Here is a 12646-nt window from a genome sequence, read left to right on the forward strand (position 1 = left end):
CCAGGAGCGGTAGCTCATGCCTGTAATCCCAGCACTTTGGGAAGCTGAGGCAGGAGGATCCACTTGAGCCCAGGAGATGGAGGTTACAGTGAGCCGAGATCACACCACTGCACTCCAGCCTGGGTGACAGAGAGAGAATCTGTCTCAAAAAAAAAAAAAAGAAAAGAAAAAGAGAAATCAATGGGATCATTGAGGGATATTGGTGATTCCCTCAAAGGGATATTGGTGATACCTCAAAGGCTTGATGAATTGATTTTTCAATAGACTATTTTCTAGAGCACTTTTAGGTTCTCAGCAAGATTGTGCACAAAGTCCAGAGAATTCCCATATCTCCTTTTCCCCAACATACTTGGCGTCCCCCACTATCGACATCCTACATCACAGTGAGACATTTGTGACAATTTGATGAATCAACATTGATGCATCATTATCACCTGAAGTCCATAGTTTATATTAGGGTTCACTCTTGGCATTTTATTTTCTATGGGTTTTGCTAAATGTATGATGCCATTTAGGCACCATTATAATATCATACAGAATAGCTTCACTGCCCCGAAATCATCTGTGCTCCTCCTATTCATCTGTCCTTCCTGCTAACCCTTCACAGCCATGAGTGTTTTTACTGCCTCCTTTGTTTTCCCTTTACAGAATGTGACATGGTTGGAATCATACAGTATGTACCCTTTTCAGATGGGCAAATTTCACTTGGTGATATGCATCTAAGGTTCTTCAGTGTCTGTTCATGGCTTGATAGTTCAGTTCAATTGATTTTTACCATACTTGTGGGATGTCAATCATGTGAGAGTTTACCTGTTAGGAACCTCAAGAAACATTCAGTTGACAACTTTATTTTCCTCAAAAATAATATAAAGTGCAATGTGACCTTAAGGTTATTTCATACATTTCGGAGATATGGCATATTCTATACACTCAGAAGGCCTATATAGGCTCTTACAGAGGGCCCTATAAGTCACCACAAAATCTTTCCATAAAGAATGAGTAGTGGTTGACAGGAAATACATAGATGATATTGTTGGATGTAAATGTAAATAAACTGGTATAAAGACAAATTACAGGCAGTAAAGTGACAAATCCAGAGTAGATTAAATGCACAGAGATGCATACCATGTCGTTCTATAACCCAACTAGAGGTTAGCCCACAAGCTTGCCATGGGAATTCCTGGCCACCAAAGCTAAAAGAGAAACCATTACAAGTCCCACTGTTCCCCATGGAACATGGGATTTGAGATTATTTTTTTCATGTTGGTCTACGATAGACAGAATTTATTAACAATCCATCATGTTTCAACAAGAATTTCCAGTTCAAGAGTAAATGTCCAGCTGTTGTTTCATGTGATGATTCTCAAATTAGACCTCTGGCTTGATGCCCATGCTCATTTGTATAGTAGTAATTCCTGAGAGGCAAAAAATAACTGACTCATGGCAGGAGCCTTCATTGATTACTTGTGCTGGGCACTAGTGCAACTTAAAATTATCATCCACTTTCATCCTTACCACACCTTTGTGATGCAGGCATTATTATTTCCATTTTGCTGGTAAGGAAATGGGGGTTTACTTTGTGATGTGTACTGCTAGGAAGTAATAAAGGTATGTGTTTCCACCTAGAATCTGCTGATTCCATTGTCTGTGTTCTTAAACACTTCGCTCTAAACACTGTGCTGTTAGGTATATGAGGACCAGTGAAGTCCAGGTAGACTTAATTCATTGAGTTCCCCATCTCAGCTGATGGGCCGAATGCAGTGTTCAGGTTATGGATGTCTTTGGATAGAGAAACTTTCCGATGCAATCCAGCCACCCTTGAGCTTGCGTTACTTCCAAACAGAGAGTTAGCTTTGAAGCCCTAAGTGATTGCCATTTTTGCTCTTCATTTTCACAAACAGATCTTCAAGTTGTTACAAGCCCCATTCACAGACTGCGGTGATGGCCCAATGCTTCGGCTGGAAGAGCTCGGGGACCAGCGGCACGCTCCTTTCAGACACATCTGCCGGCTCTGCTACAGGGTGCTGAGACACTCGCAGCAAGACTACAGGAAGAACCAGGTTTGGATTAAACATTGATGGGATGTGGTCGTCAGTTTCCTCCCTGAAGTTTATGTACTTTCCTCATGAGTTTTTAGTGTCACATATCTATTTATAGAATGGATAGAGAATAGTTCAGTGTTAAGCTTGCTCTTGGGAAGGAAACACAAGCCCAGGAATAATATTATTACCGAATCGTTAAGAAACATACTGGAGAATTCTCTTCTGCAGACAGCTTTCTATGAGATTTCTGGTTTTGGAGTTGGTTTTACATTTATAGAATTTTTAATGGCATATTCCCTTAGGGCTTAGGGGTGAGATGATGCCATTATGTTTATATTAAAGATATAGTGGAGTCTTTTCTTCCTGCCACCTTTAAAATCCTCCATCTCTTTCTAGAAACATGATCTTTATTTTGTTTCTGGTTCATGTTTTATGACATTATAATTCATTGTTTATAGATATATCTTATACATAGTTATATTTTACATATTATACATAGTATGTGTGTATTTATATACACACACACAATGTATAGTCTCCTATGAAATAAATGTTCTAACCTCTTTGTGGGCTCCAAACAACCTTCAGATTCTAAGGAAAGCTGAGAACTGTATTGCTACATCATTGGTTCTTAATTGGGGGTAGCAGTTTTGTCCCCCAAAGAATATTTGGCAACGTCTGGAGACCCTTTTGAGTTTTACAACTTCTTGGTGCTACTGGCATCTGGTGAGGGGAGGCCAGGGATGCTCTCAAATACCCAGCAGTGCCAAGGACATCCCCCCACAACAAAGAATTATCCTGCCTAAAATGTCAGTAGTGCTGAGGTTTAGAAAATTTGTGCCACATGGAGTACCATAGGCATACAAAATGATGCTTATTATAACCTTGACTCTTACCACTTTATGTGAACTATCCCTGCCTTTTGGTGCAAAAGGCTTTTGTTTTTAAGGTTTTGACTGCCACTCTACCTGGACTTTTAGACTTTTTTCTTTGTAGTTAAGGGTTTTTGTCGTGTCATCATAAAGATAGTGTTGATCTTGAATAGTGCTTTTTTTGAAGTGTGGCAAGCTGTGATTGCTTTAAATTCACCTTCAGTGCGTTGATACTATAATCCAATAGCCAGAGAGATTTTATTCTGTTCCTCTCTCCCATCTTCAGATGAGGATACATCTGGGTCTGTGGGGTGTGTCAAGATACTTTGCTTGTACATGAGGAAACAAACTAGTCCCTCTTGGAACTGCTGGATTAGACATCTTTGCTTAGTTGTTTATGGATCCTTTGCCGGCTGGCAGATGATGAGTTCCTAAACAATGCCTCCTTATAGAGTACAGGCTGAAAAACATGGCCTGTTTTCATTATGTTAATCCTAAATAGTTTCCGGGATTTAGGAATTAATGGGAAAAAAATTAAAGCAAGTTTCAAGGGCCACTTGAATTTTTGAGCAAGCAGTCTCTCTTGGCCAGGGAAGCATCTTTGAATAGAAACAAACACGTATTTGTAAGAGATTTCCTTCAGTTCACAAATATTTCTATGGAACGTGATATCTGATCCCAAAAGAGAGAAACCAGAGATGTATTCATGAGTTCCATGCATACGATGGATTTTCTTAGGTATTCCTGAACTTCTTATGCACTCATTGACTTTAAAAAAGTATTTTTACCACAAATAAAGGAAATGAAACAGGGTAACATTGTTTCAGATATCCAGGTAGGCTTTATCTGTGTTTATTTAGCAGTGCAGGTCAATGGGGGCACAGTTAAGTCCTCTTGAATTAGGAATACATTTAGAGGTGAAAACCAGCTTTGGACCTTTTTGAAACATAAATCACTAGATTAAACTTTATACTGTGCACTTAATAAAATATCCCCATGTAAATACAGGCTATTTTGCTTAATTACATTCGTGTGGCAGGCTTAGTAAAATAAAGGATGTGAAGGAGTTTGCAGCTGTTGCCCTAGGACAGAAAGTTGTAGAAAGACCCTCACTTCTGTAATTTCTCTTAGGAGCAGTAGTTCTCATCAGGAAACGTTGCTGCTTTCTTTATTCTACACTTAACCATATTGTCATTTATCCTTCCTGCTGACGTCTCTTTTCTCTCCCTATAAAGGAGTATATAGCCAAGCAGTTTGGCTTCATGCAGAAGCAGATTGGCTATGATGTGTTGGCCGAAGACACTATCACTGCCCTGCTCCACAATAATCGGAAACTCCTGGAAAAACACATTACCGCGGCAGAGATTGACACATTTGTCAGCCTGGTGCGAAAGAACAGGGAGCCCAGGTGAGGCGGGAGTGGGGCCAATGCAGGATGGTGTCTGCGCCTTTGAGATGCAGGGACTTAGCTGGTGCTTTTTACTACGTTTTCTTGTGCTGCTAGTGACAAGTTTTGATTAGTTAGGTCCGGTGAGGCTCTTTGATGAGTAGTGGCAAGAACATGGTGTTAAAATGAGACCCGGGGGGTGCATTCCTAGCTCCAATATGTACCACCTGGATGAGCGTGGGTTTTTCCTGAGCTTTAATTTCCTCATCTGCTAAATGGGTAGTTATGAAAATTAGACTAAATGCATGTGACATGCATGGCACTTAGTAGATGCAGAGTAAATGACAGTTATTGGCCACTCATTCACTTTTTAAAAAATGTTCTTAATTGTTAATTTTAATGGGTGCCTAGTGGGTATATATATTCATGGGGTACATGAGATGTTTTCATGGAGGCGTGCAATGTGAAATAATCACATCCTAGAGAATGGGGGATCCATCCACTCCAACACTTATTTTTTGTGTTACAAAGAATCCAATTCTATTCTTTTAGTTATTTTAAAATGTACAATTAAATTATTGACCGTAATTACCCCATTTACTGTCAAACAGTAGGTCTTATTCGTTCTTTCTATTTTTTTTTGTACCCTCTAACCATCCCCACCTCCCCGCTGCCCTCCCACTATCCTTCCCAGCCTTTGGTAACCATCCTTCTACTCTCTCTGTCCATGAGTTCAATTGTTTTGATTTTTAGATCCCACAAATCAGGGAGAAGATGCAATGTTTGTCTTTCTGTGCTTGGCTTATTTCACTTAACATAATGACCTCCAGTTCCATCCACGTTGTTGCAAATGACTGGATCTCACTCTTTTCATTCACTTTTTTTTTTTTTGAAATGGAGTCTCACTCTGTCGCCCAGGCTGGAGTGCAGTGGCGAGATCTCAGCTCACTGCAACCTCCACCTCCTGGGTCCAGGCAATTCTTCTGCCTCACGCTCCCGAGTAGCTGGGACTATAGGCACTTGCCAGCACGCCCAGCAAATTTTTGTGTTTTTTTTTTTTTGAGACGGAGTCTCGCTCTGTCTCCCAGGCTGGAGTGCAGTGGCCGGATCTCGGCTCACTGCAAGCTCCGCCTCCCGGGTTTACGCCGTTCTCCTGCCTCAGCCTCCCGAGTAGCTGGGACTACAGGCGCCTGCCACCTTGCCCGGCTAGTTATTTTGTATTTTTTAGTAGAGACGGAGTTTCACTGTGCGTGTTAGCCAGGATGGTCTCCATCTCCTGACCTTGTGATCCGTCCATCTTGGCCTCCCAAAGTGCTGGGATTACAGGCTTGAGCCACTGCGCCCGGCCTAAATTTTTGTGTTTTTAGTAGAGATGGGGTTTTACCATATTGGCCAGGCTGGTCTCAAACTCCTGACCTTGTGATCTGCCCACCTTGGCCTCCCAAAGTGCTGGGATTACAGGCGGGAGCCACCGCACTTGGCCTCATTCACTTTTTAGCACCCCTTGCTTATCAGTTAAACACTCCCCTCCCTCAATATAATCAGTAAGTCTTGCAAGTTCAGTTGTTGGTTGAGCGTTTTTATTATAGATTAGTGAATTCTATTGATTGTATCTCATTCACACAGATCTACTCCTCTTTCGTACACCCTGTCCCCATTTCTTTCCCCTTCTCTTGTCCTTCTAATTAAGACCCACATTTTCAGTTGAAGCAGGAAGCAATTTACAGTGTGGGTGTCACAAATGATTACAATGGAGCGCAGACACAGTTGCTGTAAAAACACCTACCACACCCATGAAAATAACCCGCGTTTTCTGGAGCCTGCTCACGGGCCAGCTAGTGAGCAATGGAAGCACTCCCGTTAATCATCTCATTTAGTCCTCAGGACAGCCCTCAGAAGTGACACATTATCCTTTTCTATAGATGAGCCTCAACTAAAGCACAGTGAAATTAGTAATTTCCCCAAATTAACGCTCCATAGCAGAACTCCACTAATAAGATCCTAACCGGGCTTCCAACACGGGTAGCCAAACATCGGGGCATTGCCTCTCACCACTGTGGTTCCCCTGTATCTCCACCACACCTTCCTTATGTGAGCTTCTTTCTTGTCTTGTTCCTTCTTCTCACCTTTGCCTCATCACCTCTTCCTTGACCACAGCCACTACTGTCTCTCCTTCTTGCTTCCTCTTCCTTCTTTCTAGCATGTGGGTTTCTGGTGGTGCCATAAACACTGGCATCGAGACCTAGAATGCTGCTGACATGTCTTGGTAAAGATACATTGGACGTGTGCACTTAAGGAAGGGTTGGGCTCCAGGAGCCTAACCTCTGCTCTAACTATGGAAAATGTTTTGTTTCTGTTTCCGTTTAGATTCTTAGATTACCTCTCCGACCTCTGTGTCTCCATGAACAAATCGATTCCAGTGACCCAGGAGCTAATATGTAAAGCTGTACTGAATCCCACCAATGCTGACATCCTGATTGAGACCAAGTGAGTGGGGAGCCGGGGTTTAGATGGAAAACATGTGGTTCATTCCGTGTTGGCGCTCATGAGGAATAAAACCTAGCCCTATCGTTTTTTGAGTTGATCTAAAGTCAGCATGGCTGGCATTTGATCTTCCTATTGGAAAAGTCTTGATTAGGAGAATTACTGAATTCTCTGCATAGTGGTGTCACTTACTTTGCATACAAGTTTAAAAGTCATGTAAACTCACTGGGGAGCAATTTACACAGTTACATTTTAAGAGTTTAAAACTCTCTGTGTGACCGTCAATCTAAAATTTCAAATGACATAATTAATATTCAGTGTTAAGATTAAGTCAATGTTGGGAGGAGTTTTAAGTTATTACTCTTCAGAATGTGTTTATTGGTCTGAAGAATTTTTCTTAACAGTAGTAATTCATTTTTGGCAAAGGAACAGTTTTCCTGAGAACTATAGTGCCAGTAATATGGGCAACATTTAAAAAAAATTACTAAATTATGTCCTGAGCTAGTGATACTGCATTGATTCTCATGTATAACTCAGTTTTGGGCTTGGGCTACTGCAGGGTTTTTCAGTTTAGGTATTTTCATATTTCGGGCTGGGTAATCCTTTGTTGTGGCTCTGTTCTAGGCACTGTAAAATGTTTAGCAGCATCCCTGGCCCCTACCCACTTAGATGCCAGTAGCACCTCTCCATTTCAGTTGTGACAACCAAAAACCTGTCCAGAGACATTGCCTAATGTCCACTGGGAGCAGCAGCACCACAGTCAAGAACCACTGGGTTACGGTATAAGAAGATGTTAATGTCAGGCTCTCTGCGGCTCTGCCCTTGGGTGAAATACAAAACAAAAAGTGGCTTTCCGTGTGTCTTTATGCTGAAAGTGAAGCTAGATATCAAAGTATTTTAAAAAATAGAGTTTTTCCTTCTTCTTGTTTTCCAGGTTGGTTCTTTCTCGTTTTGAGTTTGAAGGCGTTTCTTCCACTGGAGAGAATGCTCTGGAGGCAGGAGAAGACGAGGAAGAGGTGTGGCTGTTTTGGAGGGACAGCAACAAAGAGATTCGTAGCAAGAGTGTGAGGGAGTTGGCGCAGGACGCTAAAGAAGGGCAGAAGGAGGACCGAGACGTTCTCAGCTACTACAGGTGCGTGGGACACATGTGGGGCTCAGATTGGGTTGCCCCAAAACAGTGGCACTTAGGAATTTGTTGCTCGTTTGTTGATTACTTCAAGGAATCGCAAGGTGTCATCTTGTGAGATTGTCTTGAAAAAAGCCAGATGTGTATTTTAGGAGTTTAGAGTATAAGATTTCAGTCAATTGACATCTGGATGTGGCTGGGTCCCAAGAAGGATGAGTGCTCACATCAGTCCCTGGTGACAATTTATCCTTAAGCAGCATGGCCTGTAGATATGGTGGTAGGTACGTAAGGGGCAGGCTGTGGGGTGAAATCCTGACCTCTCCACTTACCAGCTTTTTGACACTGGCCAAGTTTGATTTTATGCTCTAATTTCTTTATCTGCAAAATAAAGGTGATAGTGCCAATCTCACCAAATGTTTATAGACAGAGCCAGAAGATGTATGTATGTATATACATATATCTACATACCCATCCACATATCTATTTCTATAACTACACAAATATATAATAAAAATCATGTGCTTACACTAATACTTCCAATTCCATTCCAACACCATGGGGTTTATTCTAGCCTTCATTTTTTCCATTTCATGACTCGTTCCAGCTGCCGTGATTCCCTGTATGTTTCCCTGTCTGCCCGTTCCCCTGTGTGTACCTGTCTCACCTCTGCTGGCCACCTCCTCAGTCCCCAGTGTCTGCTTGGCTCCAGCTCTAAGACCTGCTAGCCCTGCCACCTGAAGGGAAGGGAAGGGGAAGAAAGAAGGGAAGTGAACCAATAAATACTTTTAAAAGAAAGGGAAAGGGAAGATAAAGCAAGGCTTTTATTAGTTTTTAATAAAATAAATAAAACTTTGCAGATAAAATGGCTATTCTTGCCTCCTGTATTCTGTTCTCTTTCATTCATGTGTGATGTGTGCATCCTATCCACATTCTCTGTGTGCTACATTTGTATGCATCTATAAATCATATGTAGTATTTTATCTCTACTTAAAATTTTATATAAATGGTACTGTACTCCAAATATCATTCTACAACTTGCCTTTTTTATTCAGTATGGGTACTGAAGCATATCTGTGTTAATAGAGGTTGATCTATTTCTTTAATTTGGACTGCTGGATGATATTCTGTTTTATTGATTTATCACATTTTCATCGCTGTTTGATATTTGGTCACATGCCACAGTTCTTCATGTCAGAAAACATCTTCATTCAAATTTTTCTGAGCATATGTACGAGTTTCCTTTCCACACTGGGAGGTGGGCTTGGAGGATATTCATATTTTAAGCTTTACTAAGCAATTCTAAATTGGATGTTTCAATGTACACGCCCACCAGTTGTAGATGACAACCTTTGTTTCTTCATATCTTTGTTAACCTTGAATATCATGATGCTTTTTAATTTTTGGTAATTTTATAAGTGTGAAATAGAGTCATGTCTATACTTGCATTTCCCTGATATCTAATGAGGCTGAGGATGTCTTCAAATCATGATTATTAGAAATACATAGGGTTTTTAAGTTAGAAGGCAATATTTGTTAGTTTGAAAGCCTATGGCTTTCTTGTTATTTCACATTTCAAGCATGTTTACTCTTTCAATGTTTGATGAATCTTCTCCCAAGTGAATGAGAAAGAGTCCCTTAATTGATCAAGTTCCAGTTAACAACATTCACTTGCAATTGGATGAAGATGAAAAGTGAGGAGTCTCCTGCTTTTGTACATGAAAGGTTTTTTTACATGTGTAGGAATTAGAGTGACTTACATGATGTAAGATCTTTAAAATGTTATAAAATTTCTAAGTAGGCTTAATATGTGTGATATCTTTAACATTTCCTACATGGTCTTTACTGTATGAAACACAGCTGAAGGGATAGAAATAGACAACCATCTTAGGCCTTAGCATTCCCCATTTATTTTACAAAGTAAACAAGGACCTAATGGAATAAGGTCGTCACAGAATTGCTCCAACACAGCTGGATAGACACGTGTTCCTGTTGGCTGTCAACCCACACTCTATTGCACAGCTTGAACAGTTCTTTGATCTGCTTGGTACCAAAGCCAAAATCCTGGTGTACAAGAGCAATTTAGGGGTGTTGATGTATGAGTTTAGTTGGCCAAATGTCACTCCCATGAAAGTCAGGGCTGCCCAGGCAACCCTGCATTCATCCTGAATGATTTCTGGAGCGTGAGCTGTGTGCCCTTGTTCTTTCCTCTAGATATCAGCTGAACCTCTTTGCCAGGATGTGTCTGGACCGCCAATACCTGGCCATCAATGAAATCTCAGGCCAGCTGGATGTCGATCTCATTCTCCGCTGCATGTCTGACGAGAACCTGCCCTATGACCTCAGGGCATCCTTCTGCCGCCTCATGCTTCACATGCATGTGGACCGAGATCCCCAGGAACAAGTCACCCCCGTGAAATATGCCCGCCTCTGGTCAGAGATTCCCTCGGAGATTGCCATTGACGAGTGAGCCTGGCCCCTGAAAACCTCACTTGACGTTGTTCTGTGCGGCAGTAGATAGCCCCATATAGTCTCATTAAATCTTAGAAGAAAGATGAAGTGTTGTTTTTTTAGCTTAAAATAAAATTAAATGGATGGCAAATATTTTTTTCCTCAAGAATGTAAAAGATGGCATGATCATGTTTTTTATATCATTTATCTCCTCTTCTACAAATATTTAAGTGTGTACTCTGTGCCACACTCAAGAAATATATCAGTGAACAAGCTAGAAAGCAGTCTCTATGCTAGTTGGTGGAAGACACAATAGGCAAGATAAACGACTCAAACATATAGTTGGTGATATGTGCTAAGGAGGGAAAAAATAAAGTAGGGTCAAGGGACACCAAGGGTTAGCGGATGTTGACTTTTGAAGCTGAGTGACCCAGGAAGACCTCTCTGGGAATAACTTGAAATTTTGTTTCCTTTCTTTCTCCTTTCTTTTCAGCTATGATAGTAGTGGAGCTTCCAAAGATGAAATTAAGGAGAGATTTGCTCAGACCATGGAGTTTGTGGAGGAATATTTAAGAGATGTGGTTTGTCAGAGGTTCCCTTTCTCTGATAAGGAGAAAAATAAGCTTACGTTTGAGGTAACTCACAAATGAAATGATCTGTGTGTATTATCTGCCTCTCAGTGGTCATTTTTCTATGGGGCAAATAGAAAATATTTGAGTAGGTAGTGATTTTGGTCATGATGCTCTGGTTTTGTAATGGAAAGGAATTCAGCTTGGTTTTGTTCCAGAATAAGATAAAACAGATACCAGTCACATGGCTTAATAGTAGTTATGTTCTTAAAAGAAATATACAAGGTGACTTGAATAGAACATCACTTTGTATTAAAACTGACAAGGGAGAAACACTGTGTTTGCGATCTGCTATAGATTAATCATTTGCAGAACGTAAATCCTCGTTACTTCTGAGTTAACAATGTTTCTGAGACTACTTTTGCCTTTTAAGAGCTGTATTTCTGAGGATTGCAGAATGTTATTACCTGTGTCCTTGTTGGAAATAACTCTGCTTGCCTTGTGTTAATATTATCCTTGGGAAGCTGTGCAGAGCAAATGATGAGGTCTTTTTTTTTTTAATTAGTCATCAGAGCAGATCAGTAGCTCTCCATTTCTTATTTTTCCTCCTTATGAAACAAAATGAAATTTTATCAGAAAGTGCAAGGAAAATACATGCCTTCTCTTACCATAAGGAAGGTCCAAATCTGTCATTTCTAAACTGGTCAACATCAAATGGATTTGAAGGGGGTGCAGTTTATGTGATACCATCTTCTTCTTTTATTTTATACAATAGGTTGTAAATTTAGCTAGGAATCTCATATACTTTGGTTTCTACAACTTCTCTGACCTTCTACGATTAACTAAGATCCTTCTGGCCATATTGGACTGTGTGCATGTGACGACAATCTTCCCCATTAGCAAGATGGCGAAAGGAGAAGAGAATAAAGGTAACAATGATGTGGAGAAGCTGAAGAGTGAGTATCTGAGGGTGCCCATACATCTGAGAGATGCCCTCCCAGCCTTTCCTGTTACGCTCATGTCATACCCTATGTGTGATGCCACATCCTTTCTTTGCTCATTCCTTCCCAACTTTTCATCATGAACATTTTCAAATACTGTGTAAAGAAAAGCTGGAAGAACAGTATGATGGAGTCCCATGCACCCATGACTTTGAGTCAACAGTTATTCACATTTTACTGTCTTTCCTTTGTATTTATGTGTGAGTCATGTGTATATTTTGTTGAACAATTTGAAAGTTACCTAACACTTTGAATGTTTATGTAACAAATACATGTCCTGTTGTTGTCCTTGACATTCGTGAGGCCCTTGGTAATAATATTTGTTTAGGATGTAAGAAAATTCAGGCTTGTATCTTGGTAGCTATTTCCACTTTGTGAGTAGGACAATCTGCCTTTGCATGTTTATTTCTTCCTCTGTTTTAGGGTCAGAGTCGGCAGATATTGGTATCATGTATCAATTATTGTTAACTGGTCTTCTGCAGCTAGAACAGAAAAAAGTACATTGACTTATCTCTATTTGCTAGGTCTTATGCTAAGTCATGTTGCATTATACCATTTAGTTCTTTTGTTGAGCTCCTTTATTTCCATTTTATAGATGAGGAGACTGAGCCTCAGAGGTAATATGATGCACCTAAGGTCAAGCAGCATCAGGATCTGTGCCTTGGTAACTTTATATACCTAGTTCTGTGCTCATAACAAGCACATAGTTGATGATCA

General features: G+C 40.6%; 1 protein-coding gene across 10 annotated transcripts in view; it reads left to right on the plus strand.

Moving 5' to 3' along the window:
* Positions 1–12646, plus strand: part of ITPR1 (inositol 1,4,5-trisphosphate receptor type 1) — a 354798-nt gene that overhangs the window by 169732 nt on the left and 172420 nt on the right. For 5 of the 10 annotated variants that reach the window (XM_050778574.1, XM_050778575.1, XM_050778582.1 and 2 more), the window contains 7 exons: positions 1902–2060; positions 4150–4322; positions 6669–6788; positions 7720–7917; positions 10123–10374; positions 10853–10994; positions 11704–11884. In XM_050778574.1, coding sequence (XP_050634531.1) covers positions 1902–2060; positions 4150–4322; positions 6669–6788; positions 7720–7917; positions 10123–10374; positions 10853–10994; positions 11704–11884 — 1225 coding nt within the window. The remainder of the gene's footprint in view (positions 1–1901; positions 2061–4149; positions 4323–6668; positions 6789–7719; positions 7918–10122; positions 10375–10852; positions 10995–11703; positions 11885–12646) is intronic. The other 5 variants (XM_050778576.1, XM_050778578.1, XM_050778581.1 and 2 more) reach the window with 1 other exon arrangement.

Source organism: Macaca thibetana, chromosome 2 (genome assembly GCF_024542745.1).
Source record: "Macaca thibetana thibetana isolate TM-01 chromosome 2, ASM2454274v1, whole genome shotgun sequence".
Lineage (NCBI taxonomy): Eukaryota > Metazoa > Chordata > Mammalia > Primates > Cercopithecidae > Macaca > Macaca thibetana.